The 15,748-nt window shown below is 34.4% G+C and overlaps 1 protein-coding gene across 1 annotated transcript; it reads right to left on the bottom strand.

Annotated features, from left to right (window-relative positions):
- Nucleotides 1-11,253: 11,253 nt before the first annotated feature.
- LOC105864581 (small ribosomal subunit protein eS4, X isoform-like) lies at nucleotides 11,254-12,133 on the bottom strand. The gene has a single exon (XM_020287348.2). The coding sequence runs from the start codon at nucleotides 12,113-12,115 to the stop codon at nucleotides 11,324-11,326; it is 792 nt and encodes a 263-aa protein (XP_020142937.2). The 5' UTR covers nucleotides 12,116-12,133; the 3' UTR covers nucleotides 11,254-11,323.
- Nucleotides 12,134-15,748: the final 3,615 nt, after the last annotated feature.

A 15,748-nucleotide genomic window follows, 5' to 3' on the forward strand; every position in this document is an offset into this window, starting at 1 on the left:
CACATGTTAGTGAAACAAATTATTATCTTTCCTGTGTGCACAAGTTCCTGCTAGCTTTTGGTCTAAATCAAATTAGGTGCAACATTAATGCATATTCTAAAATATATTTCTGAGATGTTTTGTTTTTCTGATCCCTTTTTGCATCTCACACTAATCCTCCGAAATTGGCATTTTTAATGGTCCCTCCAGCATTGAAATGAAGAAGTCTGCAAATTATAAATTGGAAATCACCTCATGACCAGCATTTACCTTAACCTGCTTACATAATGTTATTTCCTTGTAGGTCTTTCTATTCTTGATAAATAGGTCTATTCATATTAAATATGTAAATTTCAAAATGTCATCAATTATGCATATGAAAACTAAAAGAACAACCCATATTTTCAAAATGAAAGTTGTACACATAATTACAGAGGCTCTCTTGTCAGAGTAGCATATCTAAACATATTTGATTCTACAGGCTGTGTGTCTTAATAGCACATATTTAGTTGCTCTGTGACAAATGAGTGGACCTACTATCTTCAATTCCCTTTTAGAGTTTATGTAGCTCAATAATGTCATTTCAGTGAATTCCCAGGATGCTAAGACACTAGGTGGAATTGGGAAGAATTTTAAACTACTTCTTGTTCTTTTTCCCCCCCAAAATGCAAAACATTAAGGTCTCCCCCTAAGCCATTATGGATTTGCCCTAATATTATATGTACATTGCAGTTTCATGTGCTCATGTTTTAAAATGTTTTCTTAGCTGAACAGTTTAGTAGAAATCTGTTGGAAATTCCACAGTATCAAGGACTGTGCATAGGTTTAAAAATGTAACACTTAGTATATATCAAGTATTTGATCATGGTATTTATTAATTTATTTTTATTCACATCAACATAAAACTAAACTAAAAGCATTAAGTATAACATTTACAATAATTTCATCTACTTGAAGTATTTAAAAATTTAAAAGGCACATAAAAACTCATATAATTTACAGATTAAAACAGATTTAGACTTAATTTTATGAATTTTTTAATATATCACCTCAGGGGATACACAATGTTATCTATGGTATATCACTAGTGAAAAATATATGTATTTATTCAATATAATTATAGAATGGTTAATTTAATCTATGGCATCTATATAAACTATATTTATATTGAGAAATGCATTGCATATGCAACATATTTTAAATAGGACAGACTCACACAACCTCGAAATATCTTTCCAAAAACATTAAAGGTTGTAAACCTTTGATTTATCTCGATAATTTCTTCATTTATGTGCTGTGCACTTTTAACATTGGTGTTTCCTCTTTAACCTGTGCTATGGACTGAATGTTTGTGGCCCCTCAAAATTAATATGTTGAAGCTCTAATGCCTGATATGATGGTATTTGGAGGTAAGGCTTTTAGTAGGTAAGTGGGTCAAGAGAGAGATCCCTAATGAATGGAACTAGTGTCCTTAAGAGAAACAAGACACCATAGAGAGGATTTCTTTCCAAATGTGAGGATATAGCAAGAAGTCTGCCATCTGGAAACAAGGAAGAGTCCCTCGTTGAGAACCTAACTATGCTGGCACCCTGATCTGGGACTTCCATTCTCCAGGATTCTGAGAAATAAGCATTTGTTGTTTGAACCCTTCAGTTAATGATAGTTTCTATTATAGCAGTCCGAACTGACTAATACACCATAACTTATCACTATAGTATTATGTGCTGAGTCAATGTAGAGCTTTTAGAATGTTGAAAGGAAGAATTTCTTGATACAATGTGACATTCTTATTTTATGGAAGGGATAACAGAAGGAAGGACTCTTTAAAAATGGCTTAGCGAGCCTGAGATTTAAGCAGCTGTGACAGTTACAGGGAAATAGATGATAAAGAATATGCTGATAAAATAATTCTTGTGCAGGATCTATTAATACCAGGACCCCTAATAGCCATTTATTTTTTTTTATTTTGTTCACAAGAAAATTAAGAAGAGACCTAATGGGAATTTAAACATGCTTTTAAAGAAGATGATTTTGAGACAGAAAAACATGTTCTAAATTTAGCATTTTTCCCACTTGATTTGGTACCATTGTGCCATTAGCTCATCACCAGTGTGTTGTTAGAACACACTGACCTCATTCTTGCATTGGAATCTTTGCCCTTGACTCTCCCTGTGCATGGAGTGGTGTGTTACTGCATATGGCTAGTCTTTCCAAGCTTTCTCTTAGAGGTAAACCCCTCAGAAAAGACTTCCCTACCAGCAAATTGAAATTAGCTTCTTATACACTTCTTTCCATTTCATTTATTTGTGTTTAATTTTCTTCAGTATTTATCACTCTCCAAAATTATATGGTGAATTATTTGTTAAAATATACTTCCTCCTGTTACACAATAGTCTAACAGCTAATAAGGCTGTGTAACTGTAGGTGTCTTGTCTTAGTTCACACAGTATCCTCAATGCCTATAAGGAAGCATTGGTAAGATAAGTAATTGATAAATGTTTTGTTGAATGAATTAATGCATGAAAAGTAACTTACGTGTAAAAGTTATGTAATGAACACCTGACTCTCTTGATATTTGCAGGCTAACAAATTTCAAACTCAATTTCCAAAGCTCTTATAGATTCAATGTCCCTCTCTGACTATCACTTTTTTGTCTTCCTTGGGAACCTACAGAGAAGGTGGAGAGAAGCATGCAGTGGAGAGACTTTAGTGTTGGGAGGAAAAGTACAGAAACACCTATTACATTATTATCTCAGCTTATCCCTTCTAGATGGACTGTGTTATCCAAATTTTAATGATCAATTATTTTTAAGCCATACACGATTGCCACAACTGCAATTCCTTATGCACAGTGACTGTCTTTGCCAGTTTTGAAACTCTTAAATTAGAAAAAGAATAAATCTACTGAAGGTTGTGTGTGATAAAGGAAGTTTCACTAATACTTTTTCTCATAGGCATGCAGATGTAAAAGAAAATAAAAATCTCAGGCCACCCCCATCCACCCCTCAACTGCTTATGCAAAAAGGAAGGTAAAGGACTCGGTACCTGTGAAGATCCTTTATTAAGGAAGTTCTTTGCTGGCCACCCACAAGCAAGGACATGCTAATTATAACTTTAGCTCTGCAGGCTTAAGTCCTAAAACTAAAACTAAAGTTTGTTCTATTCCACACTAATAATAAATTACAAGTTTATCTCTCCATGTGCAGAACAGAGACAAGACAGGATCTTCCACCTACTGAGGGGCATCTACGTAATTGATGCTTCTGTTGGGCAGGGTTTGGGTAGGTAATCTTGTCTGTTCTCAGCTCTTGGTGTGCTCTTGGCTGAAGAATGACCAGACACAACGAAAGCAAGTTAAGCACGAAACAGAGTTTATTGAGGAGAGAAAGATAGGATTAAAGAGCAAGAGCAAGATACATTTGCCACAGACTACAACTGGACCTTCAATAAAAAGACAAAAAGATTATGGTGTGGGTCTGGTTTTATAGTGTCTGGATTGGGCCTGCCTTACGGTTCAGAAGTCACATGGGACCACTTTGATGGACAGTTGGGAGTTATACAACTGAGTCTTAGTATGCATGCAGATCTCCCATGAACTTCCCTGAAAGCCAGTTGGTTTAGGTCACTTTTCAGATTCTATTATACCTATGCTGCTTGGACCCGTGGGTTAAAGAGTTCTGTGTATCTTTTGCAGTTGGCACGCTAAGTTCTGATGGGCAAATTGAGGGGGCATTCTCTCCTCCCCCAGGTGTGGCAGTTCCCCCCTTGCCCCAACCTTGTCCCCGTGAGGGACCAGAGATCCCTATCTATCTAATGCTACCTTCACTCCCTTTTTCTCCTCTCTAACATTCACCTTATCTCATGTAAAGTGTAGATTTCCCAAGTCTCACAAGAATGTCATCATTTTGTCTCACTATCCATCCCCTCTGCTTTTTTTTGTCCTTTCTATATTTTTATTCTCCTTAAATACTGAAACTACAGAAAAACACCCACAAATTTGTCTGTGGTTTATGTTTTTCCCAGGTGCATCCACAATTTTGGTTTAATAAACCTACGTTGAGTGAGATGTTTGCCTCAGTTGCTTGTTTTGAGTTGTCACAGACTACACAATGTTATTCATGTGTATATTGTCTTCTTTGTAGAACAATAGGTTTTTATTCTTAATGAAGTTCCCTTGTGACCATATTTCTGAACTATTCCAAAGTGTTTTATAAAATTTAAACTACAAATATGAAGTTCATTCAAAATATTTTTTTTGGTACATTTACTGCGAGACCTCAAGATCATATAAATAGCATTTCTTATGCTAACAGAAATCTTCTTTGAAGCAATGTGCATATATGCCTATATCTTTACTCTCTCATTCATATGCATATACTTTTCAATGGAGAGACTCAGTATATAATTATAGCATGAGGAAGTGGGTAGTTAAATGAATATTTAGGTTTACTTAAAAGAAATATGTTTTGAGAAATGCTGAAAGAGTAATACTTGCACAATTCCATCATTTAATTTCATAGAATCATTAATTTCCTGTTACTTAAAATAGATTAAATTATCCTAAAAAACAAAACATATATAAATATTTCATACAATAAGTACATTTTTTACAATAATGTGAATGTGGAGTTTTTGGAAAAGTCATAGCAAATGAGATCCATTTTATGCCATACAGAAAAGTTATAGCTTGGCCAAGAAAACATAAACCAGAAAACATTCTTTCTTTCTCCAATGCTCCAATCTAAGAAAATTATCAGCAGAAATACCCCAGGTGATGTTAGTTGTCAGAATAATGTATGGATATTTTTTATCATGTTTATCCATGACATTGTTCTTAAAAGGCTCTCTAATTTTGTGACCTCACTTCTATTCCTATTTATGGTACTTTACCACCATAATTTAATCCACTGATTCTCTCTCAAAATGATGGTGTTATAAGTCGTTTTTGTTTATTTACACCAGAACTGTGGCTTTTTACTGTGGCTTTTTACTGTGGCTGTAGGTGACACTTTACAGAGCCCATCACCTATGGGGCAATGGACATATGTATTGGCACGGCCCCATCCTCCTGTGATTAGGGATTATAAGCAATTGATTTCAGATTTTGTTCAGTTGGAAAAAAATACTAGTTTTTCCCTCAATTTGTGATTAGTTCTCCTACCTTTCTAATTCAGTCTTTCCATTTCCCAATGTTAATGACAACTTATCTGCTCAATATAATTTATTTAAATTCTCATCGTAAATGTCTTGTTTAATCATAATTTTCTCTTTTTCTGTTTGATTATTTCTTGGACTTTTACATTGTTTAATAATTTCTCTTACAAAACACTGCTTCATACAAAATTAACTATTAATTTCAAAAAACAGCGTAGCGAATCATAACCGTGTTAACCTGTTCTCTAAGGTTACTAAACTAGTGAGTGCACACATAGCACTGCTAGTCTTTAACAAAATTAATGTTCCTGCTTAGGAGAGAAAAAGACACATTCCAAAGTATTATTTACATCATTAATAAGGGTTAATATTTTATCAATAATATATATGTAATTTGGGGATCATACAGAATTAGAATACCAGGATTAATTCTGTCATTTCTGCTTGAAAATGCTTTGCTTAAAATAACTACTCAAATAATGTATCTCCAAATCAGTGTTTCATAAGGTACTAGTGATCCTCACTTTAGGGAAAAAAGCATGCTATAAAGCTATAATTGAATTTTAAAGTAAAAAGTGGCACTGAAGACATGTATAATTAAAAATAGAAATTTTAGCTCTCTTTCAATCTAATACTAGTCATATTGATCTTCCAAAGACATTCTCTTTTCTACATTAGCTTTTTCCCATTTTTTCTATCTGATTTATTTTCCACTTCTAGATGCTTAGGCATCTCTTTGTCTCTCATTTATCTTTAATACATGGCTATTTGCTGTCTAAGTTTCCTTTGCTCAGCTTTAGAGACATACCTGCTTTCTCACAATGGCCCCTTTATACCCAGAATGTATATTCTTGCTCCTATTGTTTTTATTAGGTTTCTATATTTAAAACTATTTATGAGCATTCACTTCTAACAAACTCATTGTAAGAGTTAATTTAAAAAATAGGCAAATAACTTCACACTTGTGATTTGACTGCCTTTAAATGGCTTTATTTTATGTTTGAATGGCCTGAGACTTTCCATTTTTAAATTGACTTAGAAATATTTTCTATTTTTCTATCTTTTATTTCTGGATTACTTGTAATACCTAAATAGACAGATTTTATATTAGATTTTCTAATGGACTTTTTGAAAACTTTGGATAGGGAGACTTGTCTTTATTGTATACATAAAAGTAGATTCAAGGAAAAATATCATTCTATTTTATCTGGAATGCCTCAGAATGTTCTCTCATTGGCTATACTGGAGGAATACATGATATTATTATTGTTCTAAGTGAAGACATCTGTTTTATTATTACATTTTTATTTGAAAATATTAAAGGGGTACAAATATTTTTGTTTACATAAATCACTTTTATAATGCTTGTGTTATGGCTATATGTGTACCCATCACCCAGATAGTGTTCATTGTACCCATTAAGCAGGTTTTCCCCCTTTCCTTCCTCCCTTTCTGCCCACTTGATTGCCAATAACTGTGTGCATCTATGTACTCACCAAGTAGTTCCAATTTAATAGCCAGTACATAGAGTGTTTGTTTTTCCATTTTTTAGATACTTCACTTAGGATAATGGTCTCCAGTGTCATCCAAGTTATTGCAAAAGGCACTAATTCATCTACTTTTTATGGCTGAATATATATCTGTGTTGTATATATATCACATTTTATTAATCTATTCATGAATTTATGGACACTGGGTTGATTTCATATCTTTGCAATTGTGAATTGTGCTGTAATAAACATTTGCATACAGGTGATAAAATCACTTCTTTGATAAAATGACTTCTTTTTCTTTGGGTAGATACCCTGTAGTTGGATTGCTATATCAAATGGTAGGTCTACTTTTTTCTTTGAGAAATCTCCATACTGTTTTCCATAGAGGTTGTATGAATTTGCAGCCCCACCAACAGTGTATAAGTGTTCCTTTCCCTCTGCATCTACAGCAGCATCTCTTGGTTTTGGACTTTTTAAGGAAAGCCTTTCTATTATAACAAGGGTAAGGTAACATCTCATAGTGGTTAATCATTTCCCTAATGATTACCAAAGTGGAGCATTTTTTCATGTATTTATTGGTCATTAGTTTATCTTGTCCTCTTTTGAAAAGCTTCTGTTCATGTCTTTTATCCACTTTTTAATGGAATTGTTTGATTTTTTTCTTGCTGATTTGCTGGATTTCTTTGTAGATTCTGGATATTAGCCCTTTATGTATAGTTTGTGAATATTTTTTCCCCACTCTGTAAGTTGTCTATTTGCCCTGTAGATTATTTTCTTAGCTATGCAGAAGCTTTTTAGTTTAATCAAATCCCATTTGTTTGTTTTTGTTGTTGCTGTAATTGCCCTTGGGGTCTTAGTCATAAATTATCATTTTTTTCATTAATGAAGATGAGAAATATCTTGCCTGTCTTCACCTTTCTACAATAGAGTTTCCATTCCTACATAAGCTTGCACAATTCTAAATTTTAATATACAAATTGGTTTTCTTAGCACCTCACAGAGTGACACAAAGTCCTAACTGTTTTTTTAACATGAGGATCGAGACTGTGTTATTTTCATAAGATATAACATAATACATGTACACATATACAATACATCTAAACATATGCACACACAGGTCCACACAAAGGAACCGGCCAGCTTTTACCGCAGAACTCTAGCTATGAGACAGTAATACAAACTCCTTGGTTTATAAAAGATGACTAGATCCAAATTACTTCTGAAAAAATTGAAACTTGGTCACATGGCTAAACTTTAGTAGCCCTAATAGGTAATCAAATAAAGCCTGTGTACAAACATTTTGGATACAGCAGTTTCTGTGGCATTTTCATGTTAAAAAAGCCTCTTTTACCCATTTTTAACTCAGTTTAAAATGAGTTTTCAATATTTACATTTTAGCTACAACTGGCTGCATGCTCCCCAAGTAGCCTTGAATTATTAATAGTAATATCACAAACAGTGAGTTTATCTCAATATCAGTAGAAAAAGGTAGCAGATTCAGAGAAGGCAGAAAAGAGAATACAGAAATAGAGCACTTAAGAGACTTGACGCTTTATGGTGGCAGGTCGACCATTTGCGCCCTGAATTTTCTTTGATGTAATTTTCACTTCAGTTAAAGCATGTGCACAAGAATTAGCCATAAACAGCTGGAGTCTTAGAAAACTGGCATGTCTTCAAACCTTTTCCATTTACACAAATACTTGCAAGTAGAGATGCCATAAACCAACTAGGGTGCCTGAACGATGTCATTTTCCTTGTCTTTCCTCATTTTTTGAAGATTTTGAGTCCCATTTTTCTTTAAAAGGGACCAAACTGTAATCTAGGGTTTTCGTGTAGTGGATGTGGATCTTCCTTTTCTGATTGTGTGAAGGACTCCATAGTGTTTCACTACTGAGTTGCGCTGCCTTCTTCCATGTCTCAGTTTCTTTCTTCTGGGCTCTACCACCTCCAAGAGGGGTCAAAACACTGAGTAATCTGCTCTCAAATGTGTTTCCTGGATAAGCCCTCTTTCTATTAATATTGTTGGGGGGGGTCCCTGTAGGGTCACTTCCTGTCTCAGTGAGTCACCTCAGACACTCCCACTTAGGCCCCTGGACACTCAGGAGCCCCTTTTGGCTGGGTGGAGTAAAATCTCCTTTCTCTTCAGAGCTCAGAAACTCAGTCTGAGTTTCATAAAACTCAGAAAAGGACAATTATCTATGAAAAGGACAATTCAGTTTCTTCTTTTGCAAATGCACAGAAAAGCCAATTGAGATGAATTTGGGGAAGAAGTGGGAATGGAAAAGTATCCCTCAGAATGCATCTCTAAATCAAAATTAGGATTCCAAACAACAACTTCCCAGGAAAAGAACTGATACTTCAGAATTAACCAGGACTATCAACCAAGATTGTGAGGTCCAGGACTCAGGAGAACTTATTAGTTCTGGTCAAGGAGAAGCTTGGAGTTGGAGGACCCAAGGGTGGCCCATGTCAGTACCTAGTCCCAAGTTTAGATGATTCCTTCAGAAGGTCCTAAGTCTTCTTTGACCCCTATGGTGGGTGCCGTCTTATTAACAGAAAAAAGAAAAACAAAAACTCCAAGCTCTGTAAAATAATTTAAAGAGGTTTTTTTTTTCTGAGCCAAAGGTATGTGACTGGTTCAGAACACATGGTCTCAAGAGGCCTGAAAAACGTGCCCATGGTATCTGGGTTACATTAATAGTTTAGTTTTATAAATTCATGGAAACAAGCAGTACCCCTAAGATCCCAAGTCAATATGTAGAGGGCATACATTAATTTGGCCTGAAAAGGCAGGGTATCTCAAAGCAGGGGCTTTCAGGTTACAGGTAAGTTTAAAGATTCTTTGATTTGTATTAGGTCATTAAATATGAAATGTCCAATTTCAAATCAAAATTGAAGTTTATTATATCCCAGAAAAGATGTGGTACAGATAAGCAAAGTATGTGCCTAAACTACTGATATGGTTTTGCCATCTTAATGGTAGGTTGTTTATGCCAGCAGGGAAGAAGCCTGGAGAGTGAGTGGCGGTCAAATCGCAAAAGGCATTTTCCACAGCTTGTTGAGAATTAAGTATTTTTCATTGTAAGAAGTGGTCCAAAGTCTGGAAGACGTGGTAGTCAGTTGGTGCAAAGTCTGGTAAATACGGAAGATGACAGAAAGTTTCCAAGGTCAGCTTCTGTAGTTTGAGAAGCCCTGTTTTTTGAGACATATGGTCTTGCAAGAGGATTGGCCTGTTTTTATTGATAAATCTTGGCTGCTTAATGGCAAGCATCCTCATCATTTCATCCAACTGGGTGCAGTAGACATCTGATGTAATGGATTGACCAGATTTCATGAAGTTGTAGTGGATAATACCAGCACTGGACCACCAAACAGACATCATTAGCTTTTTTTTGGATGAATATTCTGTTTCGGATGATGTTTTGGCATTTCAATTTTATCCAGCCATTGTATCGAATGCTTGCGATTGTCAAAAATAATCAATTTTTCTTCACACATAACAATGTGGTGTAGAAATCGTTTACCTTTATGTCATAACAGCAAAGAAAGGCAACGCTTTGAGATGATTTCTCATCTGATGCTCATTTAATTAACATGCAGTACCGATCTATCCAGCTTCTTTACCTTGCCCATTTGTTTTAAATGGTCCAATATTGTTGGAATAGTAATGTCAAAGCTTTGCTGCTAATTCACATGTAGGTTAAGATGTATTTCCTTCCATGAAAGCTTTCAGCTCACCATTATCCACCTTGGTATCCTATGTGACTCATTTTCAAGATTAAAATCACCAGAATGGAGCTTCTCCAAACATCAATAGTACTGTACATTCATTAGCCATATCCTTCCCAAACACTTCGTTGATATTTTGAGCTGTCTGGGCTGCATTGGTTTCACGAGGGAACTCATACTGAAAAATAACACAAATTTTTGACTTATCCATGCTTTCACAAAAATTGCTCTAAAAAAAAAAATTGAAAGACAATCACAAGCCAAAATGTGCATCGTAAAGAATGAGGATGTATCATTTTTTTCTTTTCCGTCCCCGCCAGGATGTACCATTACAATAAAAAAAGTGTCAAAGTTAAATGTCAGAGATATCAACTGTCAAACTTAGTACTTACAGACACTGGACAGTTCATAGTTTATGACCTAATAATTTGTTGAAGACATTAAGCTTTGTCTAAAGGCTTGAAATGTTTTAACTTAAGACTGTCTAATAAACGGAGACAAGCCACTGAACATTTGTCAAAGCTCAAGTGAACTGTTAAGTAAATTGATGGCCTGCAGGTGTGGTTTAAGCTTTGTCTTATATAGTCTTAGGATTGTTGATGATTTAGCATCTTATTGTTGCAAAGAATATCTCCAAAAGGGAGGGCCCATGACAAGGCATGTCTGACCTCCATTCTCATGGTGGGCAATTCAGCTGTAAGATTTTTTGTATCAGATTCCCTTAGCCAAGAGGAGGGTCCATTCAATCTGCTTGGGTGGGGGTGGGGTGTGTAAGATTTTATTTAAGTTCACAGGAGCATATTTAATTACAATTTCAAATCTTGTTGCCTGAAAGTCTGTGGTATCTTTATTGTTGTTGTTGTTGTTGTCATTTTTCCTTTCTTTTTAATCTTTTTTTTCACACTGTAATATCTTTAATTAAGTACAAATAACTTTTTAACATGTTATTATGTTACATGGAGACCATTTCACCCACTGCTCTGTTTGACTGCCAGTCTCTTATCCCTCTCTTCAGCAATGGTGAGGCAGATAACTTTTCCTCGAGGAAGAGAAATCCACGGTTTGTTGCCTTTGCCAATAACGAAAATGTTGGAGAGGTGAGTGGCAAAGCTGTTGCCATTGGCATCTTTCACGTGAACCACATCAAAAGACCCGGGATGTCTTTCTCTGTTGGTGATCACACCAATTCTTCCCAGGTTAGCGCCTCCAGTCACCATACACAGGTTACCAGTGTCAAACTTGATGAAATCAGTAATCTTGCCAGTCTCCAAATCAATCTGAATGGTGTCATTCACTTTGATGAGTGGATCAGGATAGCGGATGGTACGAGCACCATGAGTCACCAGATGAGGGATTCCTTTTGTGCCCACAAAGATTTTTCTCACTTTGCACAACTTGTACTTGGCCTCCTCAGGTGTGATACGATGAACAGCAAAGCGACCCTTGGTGTCATAAATCAGACGGAAATTCTCTCCAGTCTTGTCAATGCTGATGACATCCATAAATCCAGCAGGGTAGGTTATATCAGTTCGGACCTTGCCATCGATTTTAATGAAGCGCTGCATGCAGATCTTCTTCACTTCATCTCCTGTCAGGGCATACTTAAGACTGTTTCTTAGGAAAATGATGAGTGGGAGACACTCTCTCGGCTTGTGGGGACTGGTGGATGGACGAGGAGCAAACACACCGGTCAGCTTATCCAGCATCCAATGCTTTGGAGCTGCTACACGCTTCAGATGCTTCTTGGGACCGTGGGCCATGGCTGCGCTAAGCACGGAAAGAGCTTTAATCTTTAATATATAGCGAGAGACTTCTATTATTTGATAACTTGTTTCTATTTTTAACTTATTTATTGACTAAATTACAGTATTGTGATATTAAAAATTGAACAATTTCAATAATTATAAGTTCATCAGGTTACTTTGGAATCCAGGAAAGCAGTATCAAATGCCTGCAATATAAAGAAATGAAAGTTTTGATATCAGAGAACCAAAATGACCTCAGGAGATATTTTCTAACTCTATTCCAAAGACTCAAATATTTTAGCTCTGATCTTTTGCAGGAGTTTATAAATTAGCTCAATATATCACACCCCAAATTTTTTCTTAAGAAATGTCAACTGCTGCCCAACATCCTGTATGTAAATTTACTTACTTTCAGAATAAAGTACATAATTGAAAAATTTAACATACTAATGTTTTCTACTGAGAAAGAGCATGAGAAAGTCTCCATTCATTTACTAGGAAATATGCATTCTTTCCAATGAAGCAAATGAAATATCCTTTCTAATCTTTATATGATTTTTGTACACAAAAATTATCTAAAGATGAAAAAGATAATAAAGCTTACCTATGTTTTATATGAATATGTTCATATTCTCCTTAGATTTCACATTTGTTATTTAATTTGGAGAGAAATATGTATGTAGAACATGTTGAATGTGTTTCCATTCATATGTAAGCTTTTTCTCTGTGTGTATACATTATCAATGAAGCCAAGGAAGATTAAAAATACAAACGATTAAAAATAAATTCTCTAGTAGAAAATATACATAGTTTAATCAATGAAGTTAATAGATTAAGTATAAGAATACAAAAAATGAAAACTGCTTCATTCCATTAAGAAAATAAGCAAGTGAACTAAGAAAACTAAATTTCTTCTGGAGTCTATTTGAAATGCTAAAAGAGAAACTTCTTATATAAGATTTAGACATATTTAATAGCTTTAATAGTTTAATACTTATCAAAATGTCTTATTAGTAATCTGTTAGAAATAAGTCAAAAATCACAAACTTCTAAGCAATAAAATGTATACAAAGAACAAAGAGGAATAGATAATTATATTATAATGGCTTTCAAAGAAATGATTATTTTAATGAAACATTGTGAGTGAAAAGCTAACTACAAATTAAAGGAATTTTTTAGTAGTGAAAACAATATCTTATAGATATGCAAGGTATTAGTTATAAACTTACTCTGTAGTTTCTCACCAATTATATATCACCTGGGGTGAGGTTGAGAGGACTATCTTGCAATAACCTGAACATACCCATTGGCTATGTTGAAATATTCAAACCCATTATGCCTGCTTCCATGAGACAAAGTGAATACTATACCATATAATAAAAAATAATTGCTTTAGTCACACTAATATATTGCTCATTTAATGTGTAAAGATACTAGAACAATAGCATGTTGAGAGATATAAACCAGAAAGTTACTTGGGAATTTATGAAGCAGAGAAAAAGACACTTAAGCCAATGTTAAAAGGTGTTTAAGGATATAGAACTGTGGATCAGATAAGAAAGCAAGATTAGCTTTTGCACCATTGCTAATTCGTTTTGTATGATTTCTCCATTTTGTTGTTATTCTGGGGATAAAAGTTCAAAAGAAGTCAGAAAAAATAAAACTTTAATTATATTTTATGGCAGTTGGAGGCAGTTGGCTAAATGGTCCCCATTGTTATCAATACTAATGATTATGATTCAAATTATATATTTATATAAAAAGTAGTAGTTCATGACAAAGCATTTTGGTGCCATACAGTGGATAAGAGTTGGGGTGTGGAGTGGAGAAAAAGGGAGTAACAGGAAAAAAAAGTATGACATTACTTTCCAGTAGAGTGAAATTTGGTTGAGGAGAAATGCATGAGTAGACAAAGAAAGAATGGGAATTACAGTGCAGGTTAGTATATTTGTGCCAAAGCATGACATATACAATATAGGTTAGGCCTATTCATGAAAGGAAGAAGCTACTTAAGGCTGTATGGACCAGATATATTAGTGGAAGTGGTTGGATTTGAGATAGGTATAAAGGGCTAAAATGGTTAATTAGAGCTTTAATATGTAAAGAAGTGAGGGCAAGAGTTCCAGATGGAGGCTTAAAAGTAAAGAGACACAAAAGAAAAAGCTACATAGAGGGAGGAGTAGAGTTAGTATGCTGGTTTGCTTTGGGGAGTAATGGGAAGAAATAAATTTTAAAAGTCAAAGTAGTGCCAGAATATGATCTTAGTGGTTTGGGCTGCTATATGACTAATGATACTAAACACCTCACTATTTCCTATGTCAGAAACGGTCTTTCCATTAGATTGTAAGGTTTATGAAAGCAAGGACTGTGTCTTGTAATAATTCTCTATATGCTCCATAGCACTTAACAGAGAAAATTGCTAATATTTGATGCTTGATGTTTGACTTTCTTGGGAAGGAGTATGAACGAAAGAAAAAAGTTGGAGTTTATTTGTCTGAGTAATGGTTCTCTGGCAAAATCATTCTTGCAGATAGATCACATTTGTAGTTTCTATTTTGTAGGTATTTGGAATTAGCTCTGCTCCTGCCTATATCAAAGCCTTTCCACTAACTTTCTCATTGATTCTAAGAAATCATGATAGGTTTGCAATAAATTTTTATTTTGCATAAGTTAGTGACAATTTTTGCTTATTAAAAAAAAGTGACCCAGTGGATGACCTCAATATATGAGATATTTTGCAATCTATGGGTTCCTTTTTGAAGAAATAGACTTATTATCACAGCAATATTTTCTCTCCAAGAGGTGGAAAAAAACCCATGTGCAATTTTAAAGAATAAAATAGGATTTAGAAAACTAATGGTTTATTTATATGTAATGGAATCTGTACAAGTGTAGATACATACTGATAAAGTTAAGAAAAATAATTCTTTTTCTTATGTTCTTCTCCCGATTTATCTTCTTACTACCCAAGATACTTTCCAAGACAGGCTATAATTTGTACTATCAATTTATCAGATTCAGAGTGTAGAACGTATTTTCTGATCATTGAACAAAGAATTCAGTGTACTACTTCTGTTAATGATAACAATGGTTATGCAGATAATTCCCTTTGCTTAGGAACAAAAAATGTTACCATTTTCTAAATATCCTCTTTGGTGTATAAAAATGTTTATTTGTAACTTTCATTAATCCTTTACCCTTCAATTATTGCTATAATATATATACATATAATGCATAATGTGTTTATTTTTATTGATTAAAGCAGCAGCACCAAGAATTGTATAATTAAGCATTTCCCATTTATAGTTTGAAATATAACTTTCCTGAATATTTCTTCTAAAGAAATTTAAATAAATGGGATTGATGATAGCATCAATATTGAAAGAATGAGTTTGATAAGCTGAATTATATATTGTGCAAATAATACACACAAAGGTGTGTGCTGGGTATTTTTTTTACAATATTTAATCCCCAAAGCAACTTTAAGCAAAGGCAGAAGGTCTTTGACAGATTCCTGTTTTAGAGCAAAATCATCCTTTGAGGCAATTATTTGGATAATTTATAAAAATGCCTCTAAAACATTGTTTCTGTTCTCATTTTAGTTTGTTAAGTGTAGAGGGCTACATAGTGCCCTAATTCTTGAGTTAG

The sequence above is a fragment of the Microcebus murinus genome, chromosome 5, assembly GCF_040939455.1.
Source record: "Microcebus murinus isolate Inina chromosome 5, M.murinus_Inina_mat1.0, whole genome shotgun sequence".
In the NCBI taxonomy this organism is placed as follows: domain Eukaryota; kingdom Metazoa; phylum Chordata; class Mammalia; order Primates; family Cheirogaleidae; genus Microcebus; species Microcebus murinus.

Excerpts from the sequence above, each read along its gene's own strand:
- LOC105864581 (XM_020287348.2), bottom strand. The coding sequence starts at position 12,115 with ATGGCCCACGGTCCCAAGAAGCATCTGAAGCGTGTAGCAGCTCCAAAG.